The sequence below is a fragment of the Asparagus officinalis genome, chromosome 4 (genome assembly GCF_001876935.1).
Source record: "Asparagus officinalis chromosome 4, Aspof.V1, whole genome shotgun sequence".
Lineage (NCBI taxonomy): Eukaryota > Viridiplantae > Streptophyta > Magnoliopsida > Asparagales > Asparagaceae > Asparagus > Asparagus officinalis.
Genome location: NC_033797.1, coordinates 8,680,057 through 8,691,980, shown reverse-complemented (window position 1 = coordinate 8,691,980; position 11,924 = coordinate 8,680,057). Strand labels below are relative to the sequence as shown.

Here is an 11,924-nt window from a genome sequence, read left to right as displayed (position 1 = left end):
TTTCCTACGTCTGCTTGGATCATTAAGTTTCATTTTCATAAGGAAGTTGGGAAAATTCTTTTAGCTCACCATGACTTTACCTTTCCTCAACTGCAGCCGAGATTGCAATGTTCGATGGATACATTGTAGTCTATAAATTTGTCCAGGACCTGCACTTTTTTGTCACTGCCGGAGATGATGAAAATGAACTCATCTTAGCAACAGTGCTTCAAGGCTTCTATGATGCTGTTGTTAATCTCCTCAGGTCTATTGCTATTTCTCTTGTATCTCTTTCTACCCTTTGTTTAATTGCCTGATGATGAGTTTCTTTCTACCAGGAATGACGTGGAAAAGAGGACTGCTCTGGAGAACTTGGACCTGATTCTACTTTGCATTGATGAAATTGTTGACGGAGGGTATGTTTTCTTTTTCCCTTTCATGTTATTTTGAGTAATTGATGCTTGAGACTTCTCATGACTAACTTCAAGCAATTGATGCTTGAAACTTCTCCATGACAAAAATTAGTTAAAACTTATAAGTAGGATGATTAAATTCCTGAAACTGATTATGTTCACTACAAGCCTTAAAATGTTTTCATATTTTCATCTAACAACATCTTTGCTAGAAGAGTAAATATATTTTGTCATTGATGTGCATGATGGCGACAAGGTCTGTGATCAATGCAATCATTTTTTGTTGCATATGGTGCATCCCTTAATGCATCTGCAAGTTTAAACTGTTTGGTGTTGGCTCAGTAACTCCTTGGTCAAATCTTCTAGTGTGCCGTAAACGACTCTGACCGAACAACACCAACATCACACATTACTCTATAATTAGCATTTCTTTTCTTTGTGTTTGCTGCATTAAATAGCTCGATCATGGTGGCATGCAAATCTTAGTACTCACAAATGATTTTAGTGGAGGTCTTACGTTCCAGAATTATAGGCTAATGCTAGGCATTTTGATGTTGCTGCATGGTTATGAGGGAATTCCTTGTGTGCTTATCTTGTTTCTTCTTTTAGTTAAGAAAGGCTGTATCCTAAGTTGAATCATGGACCTCCTATTGCCCTACTTCAACCATTTCACAGGGTGGAATTAAAAGTTTACTACATCGAAAGTGCTAGACATTTGGTACAGTGTCATGTAATTAGGACGTGATTCTTAATGATAAGAAAACTAGTTAATTGGAACTTTGGTCAATTCTTCTACTGAAAAGGAGAATCAAATTATTGTGACTGGGATGGCTGATCTTTGTCAACTATTGATGTATTGGCGGTCATAAGGATGTCTAGTCGTTAAAACTTTGCTTGCATATTAAATCATCCATTTCCTTTTGTTTTTCTTTTTGTTTTATTTTATCTTTTTTCCCCCACTGTTGATAGAATAAAATAAAAAGAAGGTTGATAATTTGTGAGCAAATGCCAATAAAACTTTGTTGGTCTGTTTTCTTTTTGAAAACCCTTCACATTCTTTACTTTGTCTCAATGCAGGATCATCTTGGAAACCGATGGGAGTGCCATTGCTGGAAAGGTTGCAACTAATGCTGCTGATAGTTCTGTGGTCTTCTCTGAGCAGGTGAAATTTCTTACCTAGGTTCCTTACCTTTTCAAGTTCATGAATTCTAGTTTTAATTCTTTTGACGGGTTTTTTTATTATTTTCTCCTTTCTTCAGAACATTTCTCAAGCATTGGCTACAGCAAGGGAACACTTTACAAGATCTTTCCTGCAATGATTTTGTAGTGACATTCTGGTTTTGCTTACCTTGGATTCCAACAATGGCATTCTTCTCATCTTTGCCATTCATTTTGAGTATTGATTATGAGTCTGATACGTTTTCTTTTGTTGGATCAGTTGTAACTTTTTTCTTATTCAAACTATTGTATCTGGCTTAGATTAATAAAGGGGATATAATTATATTGCGAGTCAGATGGTTAGTTGGACATATGGTGATTTGTGCGAATCCTCGGCAGAAATTCAATAGGATTATGAAACATTGTTATCAAATGGTGATATTGATGAAGGGATGCCCTACTTTTACAGAAATTGTTGTACTCTATTGGTTCCTTGTCTTTTAAAATGCTGAAAGTTTTGTTTCTCTCGAGCTGGCAATGAAATCGTAGATCATATCAATTTGATTTGGTCCTGTCTGTTGATTTATATTGTTGGCAGTGGCTCTGCAAACCCCTAAATAGATAGATTATTCATCTTGGAAATCAGGCCTTGCAAGCTCTTGCGCAATAGTTATTGTTGGTTCTAACGTTTATCATACAGTGTGTTGCACATATCAGCAGTTTGTTGTGTTTCCACATTTGAACTTTCTCAAACAGTAAAGGTGGTTAATTTCTCCTCCCCTAACAAGGAAGATAAAAAGATCTTCATGATATGAATATGTCTCGAATCTAAGATCGTTTCCCGATTAAGCTTAGGTTTCTCTATCAACTGCACAAGTTTATTCTGCACAAAATTTGCATGTTGCGTTGTGGTAATGCAGAGTGTATCACTGTCTTCAAACATCTCCACTGTTGAAGAGTGTCTTACATTCGTGACCCAAATAGAATTAACATGTTTGAGTCTATCAAATCTGATGAGATTAGTCTAGTACACCTATGATTCATGGACCTTTGCAACCTGACATGAACGACGGAAAAAAAAAACTATTCCTAATATGATCACTACAGAACTGTATCGCAGAGGCCGACAGTTTTGAAGCGGCTCGCATGTCATTTACAAAAAATGTGGACTATGTACTGGCAATCAAGAGATTTCTTCTTTTAATGTATGCAAATATCATGTATCACTGTTCTTCTTTCTCTTCTCCCGGGCAAATATTGCCTTTGAGCCACGAACAACCGCTCCTCCAAGAGCTGTGATCAGCTCTAAATAATCGTTTTATGTGCAGAGGAACTCTGTGAGACCTACACGTATTTTCCCCTCCTTTTAAGAGTTATGCTTTGGATGTATAAGTTACTTCTCTCATCTTATTATGTTCTGGTTTTCGATGGGCGCAAGAGAACTGGAGAAATGAACAGATGAAACCAAGTGATTTTCTATGTTAACTTAATGGGGGTAAAATTGTCCGCCTTCGATTTCTTCATCTGTTTGATTGTCTTCATATTTTGTTTGCTGAGTTTGGCATGCTAATGCGTCTAGGCTTCTGGTCCTAAAGATTTTTAGCACCATTATGACATCTACAATATGAAAATTAAACTAGAGTAAGGCATTCCTTCAAGTAGAACACGTTGATCACTGATCCGTTCAGGTTTCTGAAATATTCTCATATGTATGTTCATAGAATCCTGAACCATTTTGATGTCAATTGTAGAAATAGGAAATTCCTAACTTTTATACAACAATTCAATCACGGTTGCAGTTCCAGTATGCAATGTAAGCTTATAGAATGCAGGATATAGAAATTCCAGGACACCAGAAACAAACGCAGTCTTCTTTCTTTCGTTTCACACAGATCCCCTTTTTTTCATACTCGCTATCTTCGGCAAAGTAGCAGGCCTTCAACTTTTCAACAACCCTGAAACAAATGACAATACAGAATCATCATTAAACTTCAATTATGAACAACGCGAAAATTATCACGAAAGAGGAGAATACTTACATGCTGTATGTACCGATGAATCATTTGAATTAGAGGACTTCCATCCCTTTAACAAAGATTACTCTGGATCTCTTCTTCCTCTAGTGTGCCTCTAGTTAAGGCCAGTTAAGCTTTTCCTGCACCTCTGCTGCACCAGACGAACCCTAAGCTAATGACCAGCGGTAAGAGGCATAGTAATTGTTGAATTTTTTGGTCAAAACTGCTTTCCAAAATGAGTTTTCAAACTATATATATATATATATATATATACTACAAGTACTTTTCACGTACTTTGCACTTCGCACGGAGGCATCGGGGCGAGGTGGCGCTGTTTGGCGCCACGAAGGTTGCCTCGCAGGCTGCTTCGCAGCATGCAGACAAGCTACGTATTCGCACGAGGGTGACCCTAGCGTTCTCGTAGTTTGACAAGATTCACTCGTTCGACAAGGTTCGCCTGTTTGACGATGTTCGTTCGTTCGACGAGGTTCGTCTGTCATACGAGGTTCGCTTGTTTGACGAGGTTCGTCTGTCATACGAGATTCGCCTGTTTGACGAGGTTCGCTCGATCGACGAGGTTCGTATGTCATACGAGGTTCGCCTGTTTGACTATGTTCGCTCGTTTGACGAGGTTTATTTGTCATACGAGGTTCGTCTGTTTGACGACGTTCGTTTGTCAAACGAGGTTCGTCTGATTTGCTGAGACGTGACCCTCGCATTTCGTAGCAACGCGTCCATTGATTATCTCGTATTCAGCAGTTACTGCATGCAGTAGTTACAACAGCATTAAGAGAAATTTAATGCATTGATGTTATAATTTTAATTGCCATTAAGAATTGTAACAGTCACATTAATTGCTAGTGACTCTTGAGTTGGCCTTAGAGGCCTATAAATAGCGCCATTGGGCAGCTCTTGGTTGTTGCTGGAAACTTTCTCGCGAGCGTGAAATACGAACGTCAGTATAGTGTTGAATATCATTTCTCCATGATAATGTTTTGATGATAACAATTTATATTGTGTGTATACTAACTTTCATATGCAGATTTCAATATCAGAATATGAACAAGTGCAAGTGGATATCAAGGCATTTGAAGTAAAGAAAATGAAGAACAAAAGATAATGTATTTGTATTTTTCTTTACCTAGAATATTTTGTACAAGCCTTGATCGCACACACGCACACACACACAATTTAAGAACACACTAACACAAGCTTAGTGTGTTGGTTAACAATAGAAATCCCCTATGTTAACCATTAGAATAATAGTTAAAACTTAATTATAAAAACTCACTATTTCTGAATTTTTGATCTTAATAGTCGACTAATTAGGATAGTAGTCGATTACTCATGTATATAACTCAAATACAAGTTTCTGTCTTTTTACAGTATAGTCGACTAATAGAGATTATAGTCGACTACTGAGATGTTTGACAGAAACATAAGTTTCTGTCTTTTTACAGTGTAGTCGACTAATGACTACAGTAGTCGACTACTGAAGAAAAATATAAGTTTTCAAGTTTCTGTCTGAACTCAGTGTAGTCGACTAATTATCATTATAGTCGACTACTGAGAACATTTTCCGAAAACACAGAGTCTGTCTGAACTCAGTGTAGTCGACTAATGACTACAGTAGTCGACTACAAGAGACAGTTTTTCAGTTTTCAGAATTTGAATATCTGACAGTTCTTGGCCGTTTTTAAACGTTTTCAAACTTTAAAAACTTGTCTTTTCAAGGGGTATATATAGGTTATTTGTTCAGAAAAATTGGAGACACATACATACCCATAAGCTTTGATTCTTGAGCAATTTTCCAAGTGAAAAACATTCTGATTTTCTGAAAAAGAAGAGTTTCTGAAATTGCCTATATACTTTCATCAAAAACAAATCAATTAGGCAATTTTACAGAGATTAAAAGAATCCTAAGCCACTGCTGCACATTATTACACATTCAAGGCTTATAGGATCATTGTGTTCTTCTTCAACAAGTTTTCTCTCGGTTGTGAGAGGGTTAGTCTCTTGGGTTAGAGATTGGTGTTCAAATTGACAAGGAGTTTGTCAATTGGTGTTGCAATTTGCAGGAACTTGCAAATTGGTCAGGTTTGCATTTGATTTTGTAAGTTTATTCAAAATCATAGTGAAAACTCTCAAGCGGGATTTGCTTGGGGACTGGATGTACACCAGTTTGGTGGAACCAGTATAAAATCCTTGTGTTTGTGTTTGCAAATTTCTGAGATTGCCATTTTTTCTTTGCAATTTATTATCTACTTTGCAATAATTTTAAAAGAACACTATTCACCCCCCCTCTAGTGTTCAAGTGTATCTATTTCAGATCCTACATTTGGTATCAGAGCAAGGTGAAAGATGGCATTGTCAAATACATCACAATTCAAGGAAGGTCACTCTACAAATCGTCCTCCAATGTTCGATGGCACGAACTACAACTACTGGAAGTGTAGGATGAAGATCTATCTCCAATCTCTTGGCTACGAACTTTGGAACGTCGTTGAAACAAAATATGAGAAACCAACAACTCCTTTCGCGGAATGGACTACATCTCAAAGGAACAATGCGAATTTGGATTCTAAAGCAATGAATGCCTTATTTTGTGCACTTGACAAGAATGAGTTCAATAGGGTGTCAACGGCCACATCCGCATATGATATTTGGCACACACTCGAGGTAACTCATGAAGGTACTACTAAAGTTAAAGAATCTAAAATTTCTGTTCTTGTGCACAGATTTGAATTATTCAAGATGAAGGAAAATGAGACTATTGGAGAAATGTTCACAAGATTCACCGACATCACAAATTCTCTTATTGGTCTTGGAAAAACATATACTCAAGTGGAGATGGTAAGAAAGATACTTCGTTCACTTACTCCACAATGGGAAAAGAAAGTTACCGCTATTGAAGAAGCCAATGATTTGTCAACTCTTACGGTTGAAAATCTTATTGGTAATCTTATGGCATATGAAGTACAACTTGAAGATAGGAAGAATGATGAAGAATCTAAGAACAAGAAAGTTCTTGCATTTAATACTACTTCAGATAAAGAAGATTCAGATGATAATGATGAAGAAATGGGCATGTTTGCACGAAAATTTCGAAAATTCATCAAAAGAGGTAATTTTAAATTTAAGAATTCAAATTCAACTAACCCTCTTTGTTTTAAGTGTAATAAACCAGGGCATATGAAGAAAGATTGTCCAATGTTGAAGAATAAACAAAAATCAAGTTATTTCAACAACTTCAACAATATTCAAAATAACAAGAAGAGGAAAGCAATGGCGGTCACTTGGGATGATAGTGATGAATCATCCTCAGATGAAGAAATTGAAGAAAAGGAAAGTGCTCACATGTGTTTCATGGCACAAGATGATGTAAGTGAAAATGAAGAGCTTTTAGATGCTTTTAATGAATTATATGAAACTTTTATAAGATTAAAAATTTCACATAATTTTCTTAAAGGTGAGAATAAAAGGTTACGTGAAGAAATTTCAGATTTAAATTCCTCTACTTATACTAATTCTCAATTAGTTGAATTAAAAGAAGAAAATTTTTCTTTACTAAAAGAAAATGATAATTTATCTAATGAAAATAAATATTTAAAATCAGAATGTAATAAGTTAAATATTCGAATTAATAGTTTAGATAAAGATATTTCTTCTTTTAAATCAAGATATGAAGATATATGTTTAAATGTAAGCAAATTTAATAAAGGAAAAGAAAATCTTAATAATATTCTTTCTTTTCAAAGAGAATCACAAAAGACAAAAGGATTAGGTTTTCAAATTAATAAAAACAAATCAAAGAATACAATTTTTGTAAAACCTTCTTGTGATTTGCATGATTATAAATATGAAAATTTGTATAAAAAGAAATCAAAATTCTTTTCTATTTGGGTTCCAAAAGAATTATCTTCTTTTAATAAGAATTTTTATATTTCTGATTTTATTAAAAATATTTGTTTATCATCTAATTATTTAAGTAAATCAAACTCTTCATGGGTTTGGTTTCCTAAAGGCTAATTTAAAGGACCCAACATAGTATGGGTACCAAAATGTAAATGTTTATTTTTTCAGGTACCCAAGAAAGATAGGTGGATTTTAGATAGTGGTTGCTCTAAACATATGACTGGAAATATTCAATTGTTGTCATCTTTTCAAAACAAGGATGGAGGTACCGTTACTTTTGGAGATAACAACAAAGGAAAAGTCATCGGTATTGGTTCCGTAGGTAATCCAAACAAACCTATCATTGATAATGTTTTATTAGTTAATGGTCTTAAACATAATTTACTAAGTATTAGTCAACTTTGTGATAAAGGTTATAAAATTGTTTTTGAAAAAGAATCATGCTTAATTTATGATATTGATTTAATAACCATTATTTTTAAAGGTTATAGAAAAAATAACATATATGTGTTATCAATGAATAATATTTCAAATGAACATTGTCTTATTGCATCATCTAATGATTCTATTTTATGGCATAAACGTTTTGGACATGTTAACTTTAAACATATGTCTAAGATTTCTAAAAATGATTCAGTAAATGGTTTGCCTAAGATGTCATTTAAAAATAATTTTTGTGATGCATGTCAACAAGGAAAAATGCACAAATCTTCTTTTAAATCTAAAAATATAATATCTACAAATAGACCATTAGAATTAATTCATATAGATCTTTTTGGTCCATCTAGAGTAGCATCTTTAAATGGAAGTAGATATGCATTTGTTCTTGTTGATGATTTTTCTAGATTCACTTGGGTAATTTTTCTTAAACATAAAAATGATGCTTTTAATGAGTTTTCTATATTTTGCAAGAAAATTCAAAATCAAAAATCAACTTCTATTATCTCTATACGTAGTGATCATGGAGGTGAATTTGAAAATGAATTATTTGCAAATTATTGTGATCAACATGGTATATCACACACATTCTCTTTTCCTCGAGCTGCTCCACAAAATGGAGTTGTAGAAAGGAAAAATAGAACCTTACAAGAATGTGCTAGAACCATGTTATGTGATAGTAATTTACCTAAATATTTTTGGGCAGAAGTCGTATCAACAGCTTGTTATGTATTAAATAGAGTTTTATTACGACCTATTTTAAAGAAAACATCTTATGAATTATTTTATAACAAAATTCCTAAAGTATCTTACTTTAAAGTTTTTGGTTGTAAATGTTTTATCTTAAATACAAAGGATAACTTAGATAAATTTGATTCAAAATCCGATGAAGGAATTTTTGTTGGATATTCTAATCACAGTAAAGCATATAGAATTTATAACAAAAGAACACAAGTTATTGAAGAATCTTTACATGTTTCTTTTAATGAAAGTTTTTCAAAAATACCTATTATACTAAATAATGATGATGATGTAATTGATACCATACAAGATACTCCTATGATAGATATTACAAAAGATGATAATCTACAAAATGATTTACCTAAAGATTTTGTAGAAGTTAAAAATCATCCACATGATTTAGTTATAGGAAATATATCTGACAAAGTAACTACTAGATCACATTTTAATTTGATTGCTCATAATGCTTTTTGCCGTGCGCCATGCACCTGACGTACACCTGTTTTCTCTGGTGTGCGTCAGACTTAGGAGACGAACAGGTTCAGTTCGATGATGCCGCCGAACCAGTGTATTCTCAGCCGGAATGTCCTTCTGATGGAGTGGAAGAACAAACTGAAGCCTAGACGCATTTTCTCTTCTGTAGTAGCTAATAGAGCACTCTTGCAGTATTTTCTTTAGTTTGGTGACAGATTTGGTTATTTTGTTAGTATTTCCTTTTATGGACTATGTATTTCTTATTTCCTAGTTGAACTGTTGTTGTAGTAAGGGTATGATGAACCCATATTTATGTCTGGGATGATTCACTATGGATGATATGTTTATTTCTTATTCTGGATTGTCTTTCTATTCTTGCTATTGTGATCGGGGACCTGTGATTGAGATTTATGTATTTGACGCTTAGCGTATTGGATTGAGAAGAAAAAAAAATGATGATAATATTTCTTCTCAATCGAATACGTCGCGGACTTGTTCACGTTCTGATTTCCCAGTATTTTGGGAAGCGGGGCGTGACACTTTGATTAGGGGTGGAAATGAACAAAATAATTAACAAATAATTTGATAATTATTCAAATAACTATTCAGTCATATTCGATTCGGTAGTTCATTTACCACTAAACGAATATTTTTTAGTATTCGAGTTTACTAATGAATAGAATTTAACCAGATGCATATTTGATTTCATACTTTTGAGTATTCGAGTTTACTAAAACAAATTTGATCACAACTTATTATTTGTATCACAACTTATTCTATTCATTAGTAAACTCGAATACTAAAAAGGTATATTCTATTCATTAGTAAACTCGAATACTAAACAAATTTGATCACAACTTATTATTTGTATTATTGCACATATGATGTCATACTTTTAATCTACTTACCATTTCTACTTAAGTTTTATATAAAACATATATACATCATATATTATAAAGGAATAATATTTATTTATGAATTTTAATACTATTTGAAATTTAATTATTTAACAGAATAAATATACTTTGATGTTGGATAAGTATTTGTGAATATTTATGAATATTTATCAAATACCAATTATTCGAGTTCAATTTCGAATAACTAGATATATGAATATTAGAGTCCATATTCGAATTCGATTTTAAAACAAATACAAATATGAACACCTTAGAATTCTATTCGATTCAATTGTTTACCATCCGTACCTTTGATTATAATAGGAGGTGAAAAAAATGCTCTCATTTTTTATTTATTATTAGAGTACCAACCACTTAAGCACATATTGTTTTTTTAGCTCTAGGCTGACATGGCTCTTTTTTGTATAAATATTATTCACGTGTTCACCTATCATATTTGTGTTGTGATGGATCGCTTAATTCAAAACACACAAAACATCAATTCACAAAAATAATTTTAGAAACCCCTAAGCCTTGACATGAAATTTCCTTTTAAGAAAGCCATTAGTCTTTGACCTTTGTTTTAAGATTTATTCTCAAGGTGACATAGTGTTCAAGCACAGAGTTCAAATTCTAGAATATAGGACCATGCACCACAAAAGCTTTATGCTTTGAGAATAATGTTTTTAAAACATGGGTCACCCTATATAGAAATTGATTTAAGAAACCCTTAGGCTTTAACAATTTTTTTTAAACCTATTAGTCTTTGACCCTTGTTTTAAGAGTTCTTCTTAAGGTGACATAGGGTTCAAGTATGGAGTCTAAATTCTAGAAGGAAGGATCATGCACATCAAAAACTTCATGCTTTGAGAATAAAATTTTGAGGCAAGAGCCACAATGTAGAAAATAAATTTTAAAAATCCCTAAGGCATTGCTCCTTAATGCAAATAGATGAACATAGCCTTAATTCATAAAATAAGTTCGAAACTCTTATGCTTCTCCTCTATTTTAAAATTTTATTCTCAAGGTGTCATGGGGTTCAAGTATAGTGTTTAACTCTAGAATAGAGGACTATCAACCTCGAAAGCTTCATGCTTTGAGAATAAAATTTTTGAGACATGGGATGATACATAGAAAATAAATTTTAGAAATCTCTAAGGCATTGCTTCTTAATGTAAAAATAGTTGAACATAGCCTTAATTCATAATAATAAGTTCATAAACCCTTAGGCTTCTCCTCTATTTCAAAATTTTATTCTCAAAGTGCCACGGGGTTCAAGTACCAAGTTCAATTCCAGATAAGAGGACCATGCATCTCTAAAACTTCATTCTTTAAGAATGAAATTTCTTAGACATGGGACATGGTACATAGAAAATAATTTTAGAAATCCTTAAGGGCTTGCTTTTTAATGTAAAAATAGATGAACATAGCCTTAATTCATATAATAAGTTTAGAAACCCTTAGGCTTCTCCTCTATTTTAAAATTTCATTCACAATGTGCCATGGGGTTGAAGTATAGAGTTCATGCTTTGAGAATAAAAGTTTTTTAAGACATGGACCATGATACGTAGAAGTGGATTTTAGGAACCCTTAACGATTTACCCTCTGATCCAAAAAAAAATCAAGAGACAACCTCACTTCATCAAATAAGCTTAGAGAGGCTAGGTTTCGTCCTTGCTCTAAAATTTTATTCTCAAGGTGCCACGAAGTTTAAGTACGGAATTCAAAACTCCATAACTGAGCACCATGCACCTCGGAAGCTTCATGCTTCGAGAGTAAAATTTTGGAGGCATGAGTCATAATATAGAAAATAAATTTTAGAAACCCCTAAGGCCTTTCTCCCTGATCCAAAATATATTCAGAAATGAATGTAGCCTTAATAAATAAATTTAGAA

General features: G+C 33.3%; 1 protein-coding gene across 3 annotated transcripts in view; it reads left to right on the top strand.

Annotated features, from left to right (window-relative positions):
* The window catches only part of LOC109836534 (coatomer subunit zeta-2-like), a 3,465-nt gene extending 1,443 nt beyond the window's left edge, over positions 1–2,022 (top strand). For all 3 annotated transcript variants that reach the window (XM_020404446.1, XM_020404447.1, XM_020404448.1), the window contains exons 4-7: positions 97–244; positions 318–395; positions 1,470–1,554; positions 1,652–2,022. In XM_020404446.1, the coding sequence (XP_020260035.1) occupies positions 97–244; positions 318–395; positions 1,470–1,554; positions 1,652–1,711 (371 nt within the window). In that variant the 3' untranslated portion in view covers positions 1,712–2,022. The remainder of the gene's footprint in view (positions 1–96; positions 245–317; positions 396–1,469; positions 1,555–1,651) is intronic.